The sequence below is a fragment of the Juglans microcarpa x Juglans regia genome, chromosome 6S (genome assembly GCF_004785595.1).
Source record: "Juglans microcarpa x Juglans regia isolate MS1-56 chromosome 6S, Jm3101_v1.0, whole genome shotgun sequence".
Taxonomy (NCBI): Eukaryota; Viridiplantae; Streptophyta; class Magnoliopsida; order Fagales; family Juglandaceae; genus Juglans; species Juglans microcarpa x Juglans regia.
In genome coordinates this window covers 17445196-17458182 of record NC_054605.1, presented here as the reverse complement: position 1 = coordinate 17458182, position 12987 = coordinate 17445196, and the positions used below count along the sequence as shown (strand labels likewise).

The 12987-nt window shown below is 32.1% G+C and overlaps 1 protein-coding gene across 1 annotated transcript; it reads right to left on the bottom strand.

Annotated features, from left to right (window-relative positions):
• Window positions 1-3287: 3287 nt before the first annotated feature.
• LOC121237852 (ethylene-responsive transcription factor ERF061-like) lies at window positions 3288-5138 on the bottom strand. The gene has a single exon (XM_041134751.1). The coding sequence runs from the start codon at window positions 4597-4599 to the stop codon at window positions 3670-3672; it is 930 nt and encodes a 309-aa protein (XP_040990685.1). The 5' UTR covers window positions 4600-5138; the 3' UTR covers window positions 3288-3669.
• Between the last annotated feature and the right edge of the window lie 7849 nt (window positions 5139-12987).

The following is a 12987-nucleotide window of genomic DNA, read 5'->3' as shown; positions in this document are numbered from 1 at the left end:
TGCGTTTTATCTCTTCACTCTATTCATAGGAAAACTCGGTCATATATGTCAATCTGAATATCACCCGTTTTAATCCTACGTTGCAGATGATTTTGGTTTTAATCGTATTCGTATTCCGTGGGTATCTAGTGGGCGGCGTAGTGTTCATTGTTGGGTTTGAGATGGGAAAGCTAGAAGGTTATACAACACAAACACATATCAATTTCCTACTGTATTGTCATCACTCCTGCAGGTTGACAAATGAACAGAGAGCAGCTGTTGCTGAACATGTCTACTGCCTTCTCTTATGCACATTCTTGAAGCACCATGTACATATATAAACCCCTCTTCCTTAATTAGATATTCTATGGAAGCATCTAGTTTTACAGAAGGAAGAACTTATAAAAAAAAAAGGTTTTACAGAAGGAAGCACCAGTTTCCTACGAATTCATGAAATACTGCAGGAGGAGATACTAAATCCCTACAACACAAAACTGCAACCAACACTCAAAACATTCCCTGACTTGGTAAGTGCTTCTCTAATTATTTCATCGCCACGTATCTGGCTATCAGGGTTCCTCTTAGGAAATGATATGATCGGAAACTTGACAAACATATGCTGGCAGACCCCATTTTATTTAAAGTCAAAATTCTGGTTTGAGCGCACATGCTAGTTTCCTCTGGTATGTTCTGCTGCAATTATGTTGCAATAATGCTCGCCCAGAAAACTACATGCTATGGGTCACCATTTAGCGGAACATCTATCATTTTTCCAACTGTTAAAAGGAGACTATGCATATGAAGTTTTATATTGTGCCCATTCTGGATGGTTGCTGCCAAATATATATATATATATATATATATATATATCAGTCTTCATAAGAAAGATGCTAGGAATTTCTCATTGTTCAGTGGACTTTTGTGTTGTTATCAACAAATAATTACGCACCTAAACTTGTTCACTTTGAGGACAGTAGATAATCTTGCATGATACCCTATAAACTGTTTCCCTGACAAAAGTGCATCCATTTTTCAGATGCAATATAACAAGGGTCTAAAGATTTAATTCAGTCCAAGTCCCTGTCTTGCTTGCGTGCAGATAGGGGCATTTTGTAGTGTCCATTATTCCCTATGCGATAGGCCCTCTAACCTTCAATCAAGACTTAGAACACATTTAATAGATTCTTTATATTATCTTTTAAAATACATCACTAAAACTTACTTTTTTTATTTTACATACTGACTTTTACAATATGTCATTCATCAGCTTATTTATTTTTTCTCTATATCATTTAAGGAAAATGATAGGGTTACTACTCTCTTATTACTTATTTACTACTCTTTTTGTATTTGATTTTTTTTAATTTTTTAATTTTACTTAGTGGTTAAAGAAGTGACTAGTAGTAAGTTTATATATTTTTTTTAATTTTTTCTTAACGATTAAGGATGTTAAAAAAATACTTAAAATAAAATGATAAAAAAAATAAAAACACTATAAGTAGTAAATAAGTAGTAGATAGGTAGTAGGTCTATCACTATCCATCATTTAAATATTATTTTTTTATTGTTTTTAAATATTTTATTTCTACCAATAAATTTACAATATCCATATATTTTTGTATACAATAGAAAATAATTCAGTCCTATACACGTAAAACAAAAATATATAAGTCAAATAAAAATTAAAAATAAAATCAAATATGAAAAAATTGGTTTAAAAATAATTTCAAGATATTTTTTAAAAGAAAATGAAATATATGTGTTTTAAATAATGAATAATAAAAAGAATTTGCTTATATGATAAAAATCAAAGTAAATAAAAATGAGGGAGTAAATAAAATATCAACAATAAAAATTTTTTATAGGATGAATAGTATTCACTACATATAGCGGGGTACTGTAGTTAAACGTATTTTACAATTTATTTTATATAATCGGATGAGCTTCTTTTTGGAACAATTCTTCAAATTATTTATATTTTTTGTATAATACAAAAGTCATTGAGAGTACTCTAATTCACTTTTATTTTTTAAAAATGCTTTTGGGTCCCCAATCTGTATCCTGAATGTGTGTCCCTAATAGTTTTTTTTTAACTTGGTGATTAAAAAAATATTTTTTAATATTGTTGTGAATTTTATATTTTTTTAAAAAAATATTTATGATGATTAAAATAATACATAAATAAAAGAAAAAAAATAAAATATACTATTCGGAAAAAATCTTCAGACCACTTTTTCGATGGCCGTACGATAGCTCTTCCCAAAACGAACAAAAAGCTGCGGGGGTTCGGTTCCAATGCGTTTGTCGTTCTAATCTAAAGAAGCATGGATCACGGTCTTGATCAGTTGTAGCATGGGCAATAGAGTCGGCCACGCAAATAGGACCTGGACCACCGCCTCCCATAAGGCTTTCTTATTTTTGAGAAAACATGGAATCGAATATAATCCGGGGAACGTGGCTGGATCTTACTCTCAATATGTATGACAAACCGTATTGCTTTCTGTTATCCGTCATGTAAAAGGGCATATTTTACCCACTCTTGTCGAAGCAAATTTAAATCGACATCTTGATTAGTTGTAGTTTATTGGCATGGTAAGCCTCTTAGAATATTCATCCATTCATTATATCAACCATTTATCGTACGTTTTTAAACTTTTAACACAACCGACAATTAACGTTTAGATTTTAAATTTATCTCAACTCATTATTACAATTTTTTTAAATTTTAATATAAAATATTATAAATAATTTAATTTTTTCAAATCTTAAAATAATAATAATATTAACAAATAATATTCAAACAATATTTTATTATCTAAATTAAATTCAATTCAACATCTAAACGTAACTTCAAAACTAGTTCTTGCAAAGAGAAATACTTAACTTACAAAAAGAACTCTTAAAAAGGAAGTGTTTCTAGTTCAAGTATTTTGAAGTGACATTCAAATCTACTTTACCGTTAAAAGAGTCATACAATTTTATATGCCACGTAAAGTTATATAAGTTAATAAAATGGGAGTGCTGCAGCTATAAATAAATTACATAAAAGTAATTTAATATATTAATGTGATTTTATGTAATCTGTTATATCTACTTTATAATAAAAATAATTTTATAATTTAACGATCATAACAAATCAGGTCCGTTTGTATTTTTTTATATTCTCTCGATGCTTTATAGTACATTAAAATATGTTCTGAAATACATTATTAATTGGTCAGAAAATTGTATTTTGTTTTTCGGGGGTCGGGGCTTTTATTATAATGGCTCTTCTTCGTGGTCTGATCTTTGGTTTTAGAAAAACAAAATCTAGAAACTGTAGACTTTATTCCAGAACACGAAAACATGGCAACATAACTAAAAGTAACCCCCAGGATTCACATATGAAATCCCTTTGTGCATGGCAGCGAGTACTTCTTACAACATATTCTTAATGCCTTCGTACTAAAAGGCAGAAGGCTAAGACATAACAAAAAGTTATAACAACCCTTTACTCAGCTACAAGTAACCCTACAAAATTCTAAGGCTGACAATGTTAACTCGGAACAAGAAAGAATTGCCTACAGAGCCCCCACCAACACTAACATTTACACTCGAAAAAACCCTGCTTAACATCCAATGAAATACCTCTAAAATCCTAAATCCACCCAACAATTTTCACCAATTCAGCTCGAGAAACAAAGCACTCTTCTAATTAGCGAGGAATTCCCAGATCAATTCGGGATCGAAAGACGGCATCGTCGCCAGCGAACATCCTTCTAATTCAGGTTCCAGTGCCACTGAGATTGGGCAGCCTGTTGAAACAGAGGACGGTGAATTCTCGCGCTTCAAAAACTCGTCCTCAGATACTTCTGATGATAACAATTCGTTGCTCCAATTATCACCCAGATCCAATGACGACACCGGGAACAATGACGTAGATGACGACGGAGACGATTCAACCTTCATTGCCTTCTCAATCTCATTGCCATGACTCCCAACACTTGCTCTGCTTTTCTTCGCATTCTTTTTAGCTCTCTCTCTTTTCACCTTCTGACAAATCGCTTGGATTTTAGCATCCACCGAGTTTTTCAAAGCACTCAACTTTGCAGAGTCTTCGAAACCTAGCATACTTGGGTCAGTAAGATTTGGGAAATTCAAGCGCGCATATTCTCCACGAAGCTTATAAGCAGCACGGTCGTAGGCGTAAGCAGCGGCTTCTGCCGTGTCATAGGTACCCAACCAGACTCTCATTCTGTTCTGGGGTAGTCTAATCTCGGCCACCCATTTGCCCCAGTGCCTCTGCCTTACTCCTCTGTATAGCTTTTTCTTGCATGGATTTATGTAACCGCTTGTGCAGGCAGAGCTCTGAAATGGGTAAGCCACCGAACTGCGAGTAAACGCACCATTTCCTCGGCTTTCCTGGCAGAACCTCTGGAGAAGATCTCTCTGGCGGAGGTATACCGAGGAACCTAGAGGGTCAGAAACCGAGCTGGAGATGGTGTTTGATGGAGGGCAACGAGAGAAAATTGAGTCCAGAGTGTTGGTGCCACCTGTTAATATGAGTTCCGATAAAGATGATCGGAGATCGGCACCGACGGTGAACGTGAACGGAAGATTGTGGTCTCGGATTGTCTCCATAGTTAATGGAATTTTTTTCCGAATGCCTTTTTTTCGTGAAAATTGGAACAGAAAAATTTTGTTATAAAAACAATGCGTAGGAAACGAGGCCACTAAAAATTGGCCCTTTATTCCCTGAGAGATAGTGAAAATTAGCTAAGGAAGGCAAAGAAAACAAAAATGGCAAAGGTTGAAGACAGTTTTATATTCTTTCCTTACATAAAACAGAGGGGATGAAAAAGGAAAGAGGAAAGAAAATTGAACTTTAGTTCGGAAACAGAGTGATCCAAGGAGTTGTGGATAACTGAAGAACTAAAGAGATGGTGGGTTCAAAGAAGAAGGAACGTTGGGTGGGGTTCAGAAGGAAAAGCTTACTGGAGGAAAGGAGTCGCCACGAGAGAAAACAGAAGCATTAGAAGTTTTGGAACTCAGAGAACGAGGACTGGATGGGTTTTATTGTTCCTGCTATTGAAGAAGAAGGATTTTGAATCACTGTATTGAGAAAAGATTGACCTCCGGCATCAGTGTATTTATAGCTGCAGACTGCAGGGTAGAGCCGTAGAGCCCTCCTTCATTGATTTTCTTTAAACTTTCTCTCTGTTCATAACAGCAAAAGTCCAAAGTGGTTAGAACTTCAGTCCAATTTACACAGTGGCCTCTTACGAAATGACTTCGATGCCCTTCTTGTGAGTGGTCAAAATCTAAACGTAATGCAATAGGCTTATATAAATGAAGCAATTTCCATATTCATGCAAACTGATGGAACAGTCTCTACTATAATTCTCATAAATTTTAAGAACTAATACTAAGCTAAGAAAAAAAAAAAAAAAAAAATTGCATACTGCCGAACCACTCTCTAAGGTGAGATTTGGATAGTAAAATAAGATAATATAATTTTAAATGTAAGTTAAAAATTAAATAAAATATTATTAGAATATTATTTTTTAATATTATTATTATTTTAAAATTTAAAAAAATTAAAAAATTTATTATATTTTATGTACAAATTAAAAAAAAATCGTAATAATAAGATGAGATGAGTTAGAGTGATTCTTGAATACAAACTCAAGCGATAAATAATTATTTATTAAGCATAATCTGAAAGGATGAAAGTTTATTAAGTTATAAAAATAGAATGATAAATTAATACGTGTTGATGTATTTCTTAAAATTACAACATAAATATAACGCATTAGTTTATAAATATATTTTTATAAAATCGCTTAAATTATTGTTGTTTGACGGCAATAACTTGAGGGGTATTGTTGTAATTGTGGAAGCACCAATACTCGTAATGAAAGACAGTGAATCATGAGAGGATCGAGTGTTGATCCGGGTTTCTCAGTTTGACTCCGTGTGGTCCCCAGTGGACCGTACTGCCCTCCTAATTTCTCTGTTTCTCTGATTATGACGATGCTGCTGCTATCGTTCATTAAAGACACCTTTTTTAATTTATGACATACACAGTCGGTTTCGTCTAAAGTCCACGGCATCATACCTTATGTGCCACGCGTCCTCTCTTTCCCCCAAAACAGATCTGCTTTTTCTTTCGTCTCGTGCCATGAGAAACTGTTTCCCAGCTCGCTCGGCTTGGCTAAGGTTGGGTTTGTTTTCTCAATTCCTTTTAATTTATATTATCTTATCTTATTTAGATGATTTTTAGTTACAAAGTTCAACTGAGTTCAATTTAATTCAGTTTAATTTAAATTATAATCTAATATCTAGATATTTAATTATTAAATTATTAAACTCATTTTAACTCAAAATTTTACACATAAATTTATAATATTTTTCAACTTAACATATATTTATATATGAAACTTACAATCATTTTCAACTTTTTATAAAAAGTATTAAACTCATCTTAACATCTAAAGACACTTTAAACTCAGTTTAGATAAACCTCACATAACTCTCTTCACTTCTCAACTCATTGTTATTCATAAAAAACTAAGCTCAGTTGAGCTCACGCAGCCTTAATCATTTCAACTTTATCAAATTCTTACATAAAATAAAATAAACAATTCAATTTTTTCAAATTTTAAAATAAAAATAATATTAAAAAATATATTATAATAATATTCTATTCAACTTTTAATTTAATCTCAATTCATCTATGAAAACAAACGAGTAATATATTATAATATTTAAGACACGTATATATATTTAAAATTTTTATAATTTTGTTATGAATTCATTTATGAATTTTTCTATGATTAGATATTTATTTTAATTTATTAACATACTAAGCATTTTTTAAATTAATATATAAAAAAATTATTTCTAATTCTTTTTAACAATTTTAACGAGTCTCACGACAAGTAACTTATATTTTACTTGTGTAATCTAAGTATAATATGTCCTCTATTTTGTTCCTTTTTGTTTTGATTTACAAAATGTAAGCATTAAAATTGTGAAAAGAAAAATATTTTGATCATAAATAGATTTTATAAAAATAAATTTATAAATTAACGTACTTTGTTTTTATATTTTAAATTATAAAATTATTTTTACTCTAAAATAAAATAAAACATATCATATAAAACTATCTCAATTTTTAAATTTATTTTTATATATTTTGTTTGGTAATTTTAACACTTATCTTGTGAACCCTACGTGTCCAAATTTATTTACTTATTTCTTGAACTCATGAAAAGACAAGCTGCCTAAGCTAGTCGAGCCATAGGCAGAGATCTGTGATAAGCCAAGAGGATGAGCGACCTGGTCTTCATTCCCATGCAAGGGTTATCAAAATGAGAAGAGGAGTGGGACCCGTCCAAGTATGGTGCAACAAGGACGTAAAGGTCGACTTGAAAAGGTAAGACTGGGCAACTGGACGATAGACTTTCGAAACAATGCTCGTGAAATTAAGGACAACCCCCCATCCTCTCTCTCTTCTCCCCTCGCTCCAAAAAGAGTTTTAACATGTATAAATAAATTTGTATATCAATTTATATATTAATATTATTATATTTATATTTTAAATTTAAATTAATATTATTTTTAATAAAATTTATTTTCTGATCAATCATATTGAATTGATGCATATATTAATACACAAAATCACTTACAATTAAATTTTTTTTCCATACCCCCACCCTAAACAAAAGTTTCTCTCTGTTTCTTTTTTTCTTCTCTTCTTTTTGCTTGCATGTGACAGACCTAACTGCAGCTTCCCAGAAGTCAATCCTCCCATATGGTTCGCTCCGTTTTTCAGTACGCCTTGGCCCTTTCTGTGCCTTTAGCATGGAATCTCTTGCTGTCCTTCAGTTTTTCCATCTTCCACCGACGTTTCAAGCTTAGCTACGTTTTATTATTGTCTTTTTTATTTTTATTTTTTTAAAATGTATGTGATTTTTGTCTTGATTCTAATAAAATTAACATGAAAAATGATGATAAAATATCGATAAATATTAAATATTAAATTTATCTAGTTTTGCAATCTTAAAAGTTAAAATTTTAAAATAAATAATAATTTCACATATTATAGCTAACTTAAATTCAAATAAAATAAATAAAGCTTAGATTTAGAATATAATAAAATTCAAAGTTTGACCCTTTCAAAAAGGTGTGTTTTGGCCGTATGCGGACTTGGTTGCCATAAAGCCATCTGGCGACGCCGACAAGCTACTTGCGCAGTCCTCGCTCAAGGACCCGACACGCACTACCCATTCTGGTTTTAGAGCCTTCACTCAAACCTACCCCACGTTGTCGTCTCGCGAATTATTTCACCGCCAACAACAAATTAGGATTCCAAATATCTCCTGCAAGAGAAAGGATAATCACAATACTTTTCATAATATTTTATATAATCATATTTTAAATGAAAAATATTATTTTATAAAAATATTCTTATTTTAAAATATAATTATGGGAATATATTATTACTCCCGGCAGAACAACGGCCTCGTCTGTGATAGAAAAAAATGACGTCATTCTGATCACAAGGGCTGGGTCTATTGGAGCCTCTCACATGGGCTTTGGGGCCCATGTGGTGGAGATCTGTCAGGAGGTAGGTGATTGGGTCACACGGAAAGGGTCCCCCCACGTACAGTTGGGACAGACTCAGTATAGGTGTGAAATATACAACACATAGACCTTTATCATTTCCAGATCTAAACGCATGGCTACTTTGGACTCTGGCACAATTGTAACATGGGTTTGTCTTAGGCCTTTTCATATTTATTGCCGTACTTATTTATGCCACATATTTTATTTAATTGTCTAGTTAATTACGTTGTTTAAAATATTTCATATTGATTAATATAATTAAAAATAATAAAATATAAGATGAACATGAGGTTTGAATTGTGCTCCATCAGTTAAATATCAATTATCTATAACAATCAGAAATTTGAAAATAAATCAATTAATTATTCAAAACAATCAAAATAATGGTTTTATAAATATTTTAACTACAAAGATATTTCACAAAATTAACTATAAAAATTGATATAATTTAATATAGTACATTAAATTATAAAATTATTTTTTTGATAAAATAAATCTAATCCTATCATACCAAATTATTCCAATTTTTATAACATTATTTATGGCCCTCCAGTTATAACGACCTCGATGTGTTCGTGTTTTTGACATGGCCTACAATTGTGGGGTTGTCCTAGAATGGCGAGGATATGGCCTACAATTGTGGGGTTGCCATGTGAATAAAAGATTTAAAAAACAATAATCTATGTTGGGACCACCAACATCCAACCCATGGCCCAAAATCTTTCAGAAATGGCAAAGGCATTTGCGTTTCCCAGATTCTCATTCATCAGAAGTACAATGTTATGATTTCGAGGGAAAGCCAACTTCTTTGCACCGTGACTTGGCTTTGATTGTGCATGAAATTAGATTGAAGTGTGTAAAGACAGTGAGGATAAACTGTTTGTGAAAAGGCCTCAATCACCTTTCAGTTTTTCATTTTCTCATATTTTCTTTAGTACATACGCTGGCCAATATATAGATACAATTTCATAACAGATTTTCATCTTCTAATCACATTGTGACACCTAGCTATTCTGTTATAAGATACCCATCTAGAACTTTAACAAGTGTTCTAGAAACTTACCTTTGACTATGTTGTTCTGAGGCAGGAAAATATGATGTGTTAAGAGTATTAATATTGGTCTATGTATATACATATACAAAATTATATTTGCATAATATGATCCTAAAATCTTCTACATTGGCTTATACATATCTAAATATTTAGCTACCTATGAACAATGCTTATCCAAATTTGGATAACCACTATTCACTCTACAAATCATATTTTAATAATTATTTCTCTCTCTCACAATCTTTTCATTTTCTCTCTCATTCAATAACACAACAAATCTTCACTTGCACATTTATTTTATTATTATAATATATTATATATATATTTTTTCATTTTATTATATTTTTAATATAATATATAAAAAAATTATATTTTTTATTATTATATTTTTATTATTAATGTCAAATGTATATAGTGGATTCTAATTGTAAAATATATATAAAAAAATTGATTTTAGGAAAAATTAATAATAATAAAATAATAATATTTTATTATTATTTTATCTCAAATATGCATAAGCCAATATAAAAATTTTACTTGAATGAAAAAGTGAATATGTAAAAGAAGTGATTTTATATATACATACGTATATACCAATACTAATACTCTTAACAGATCCGTCTCTTTAATTTAATTATATTAAAAAAAAGGTTCCAGGCCTTGAATGTTGAAAGCTTTGTGCTCTTATCAGATTCAGACCCTGAAAAGGTAGGGTAAGTTGACTTTGAATGTATGCAGCACCGACGCACGCCACATGGATATGTCTGTGGATGTAATGAAGCTCATCGATATCATCGATCTGGTTGGGGAGTTTGTTGAAACAATCGGATTAAGGTACATCATGTATATATTGCATCGTCGGAGATGAATTTATGCTGGTTTCTCGATCTGCTTGTTTTAGTCCGGTTCTCATGTTCCACAACGCGTGAGTAAAATTCAAAGAAAAACTGAGCTACATATGTTGTTGATGTATTTGTTAGCTTTGGCAAATTTACGTAGTTTAGCACTAAAACTAACATCTACGGATTGTGAATGTTGTGTGTGTGTTGGGGAGGGGGGAATGGAAGAAATGGGAAAGAGGAAAATCTATCGGGCACGCGAAGTAGGTCCTATCCCACCATTGCAAAGGGCATACGGGAAAAGCAGTCAGATAAATAAGGTTTATCTGGGCTCCAGACGACTTCCATGAGGATCTTCTTCTTCTTTAGTTTTTCTTTTTTCTCTTTGACTTCTCCTTGAACGAAGGAACAGGGAGCTCAACAAAAGATTTTTCTCCAGTAAATGCATCTGAAGCCACCATTATACAGTGAGGAATGAGAGACAGTAAACAAGAATATTATAGTAAATTTCTCCTCCTTAAAAGCTGGTGAACGTAGATATTATACCGAATCATGTAAACCCATGTGTCCATCTTTTTCTATTTTCTCTACGTATTTTACTGCCATGGACGTACTCATTGACACCATAAGGTTACATCGACACATTGCTAGGGACTCCTAACAACACCAATCGAGGGCCAAGTTGCCCCAATGGGCTGTGGATGACTATTTCTCCCCCTTTCAGCCTGTTGTGCGATTTTTAAAGTATTAACAAATGTAAAATTCAAATATAAGCTCTTCATCCCCATTAAGCTCTTAATAACATTTCGATCAAGGTCTTTAGGAAAAATCATCTAGGAGTTCTTTGACTCTTTTCTTCTTCTCATAAGTTCTTATTTTTGTTGCCTCTCTTCTATTTTCAAATCCATTTATCTTATTTTACATCCTGTCCTCTAGTTTTATGTTCCATCTTTTATTTATGTCCCATCAAGTCTTGTTATTGTCAGACCTTCTCTTTCTATATTTTTTTTTCCTTCCAGACTTGCTACATATAGGTGTAATTTTTGCTTGTATGTGCACACTACTAACGTGACCGTTAGCGTTTATATTATAAAAAAAAATCAAAAAGTCAAAAAATGAAATTCACTTCTGTCTGCCTGCATTTTTTCATTTCATAACGAAAATCTCTCTTGCCCTTTCGTTTACGCACTCCTCGAAGTAGAACTAAGTAAGATCCTTTGACAAAGTTTTTTTTTTTTTTTTGTTCATTTGTGCTAGTGTTTAACAATGTCTGACTTGGAAAATTTGTCAAACGAAGGGTGGAGACTACAGAAATCTCTGATGAGAAGAAGGTGGGAAAATTTGTGTGAGTTGTAAAATCTGAGAGTGTGAATTTTGGAATTTGTGAAATGAAGGATTTTTATTTTTTATTTTTTTTTCTGGTTCAATAAACCAGCAACTATAAACTAAGTTTAGAGTCATAAAGATAGAACAATGTCTGTGTCTTTCACTATCCCTTCAATAGGAGGGATCTTATGAGAAATTGGTTTTTTCACTTCGGGAAATCGACATGAGAGAAGTGTATATATACACACAATTTTGAAACTGGAGGAGAAGAGTCTCAAATGTAAAGCGCTGCATTTTGTGTTTCAGAGGGGGGTTCTTCAGTTGAACGAAAGTCACCACCACCACCCCCCCCCCCCCCCCCCCCCCCCCCCCCCCAAAAACACATGCGTTTAGACTTTTTCTTTTCCTTCCTTCTTAAATCTTCTATAGGACTTTGGTAGGCTTAACATTGCACTAATTTTACTCCCAACATGCATGGTGGGAGATTTCTTTTAGAGAAACTAGTAGTTTATTAAATTTTTAACTTGACATTCCTTTTCGGTCTCGACTGGGTAAGCAGGTGGGTGGGGAGCTCAGTTGTCCGGTCTCCGCACACTTGACAAGGCTGAATCTTTTGGGCCATTTTAAGGCCCATTTTGGAACCTTTATAGCCCAATTTTACTTTATAGCTCAATTTCCTGACCTTTTAAGGCATATTTCCGTGCTTTCCAGTTCTGTTTTGTATTTTTATAAGAAATAATAATTTAATTTAACAGATATTAAACTTAATGCAAAACTATAAATATATGAGAAATAATTTATACAATCAAAAATAGACAAGCCCCACGAAAGTCTTTGTAAAAAAAAACAGACCCTAACATAAAAAAGTATTAAAAAAATTATTATTTATTAATGAAACTCACTTTTTTACAAAAAATTTATATAAAACTTATCTATTTAAAATTTATATATAACATTACTCATTTTAGATGTAATACTCTGCAAGCATGTGGCTTTATTAAATTTAAACGATTTGTTTTATGCCATCCAAATGGGCTAAGCATATACCTTGCTTGGGTCCCAGTCTTGACTCTTGGCATATGCTGTTTTAATTCACGTAATCTAGGTTCTAGTACTATTAGAAAAAAAGAAATTAGTAGTAGGCCTAACAAATTGTTTGATTTGACGACTTTTTTTTAT

Excerpts from the sequence above, each read along its gene's own strand:
- LOC121237852 (XM_041134751.1), bottom strand. The coding sequence starts at position 4,599 with ATGGAGACAATCCGAGACCACAATCTTCCGTTCACGTTCACCGTCGGT.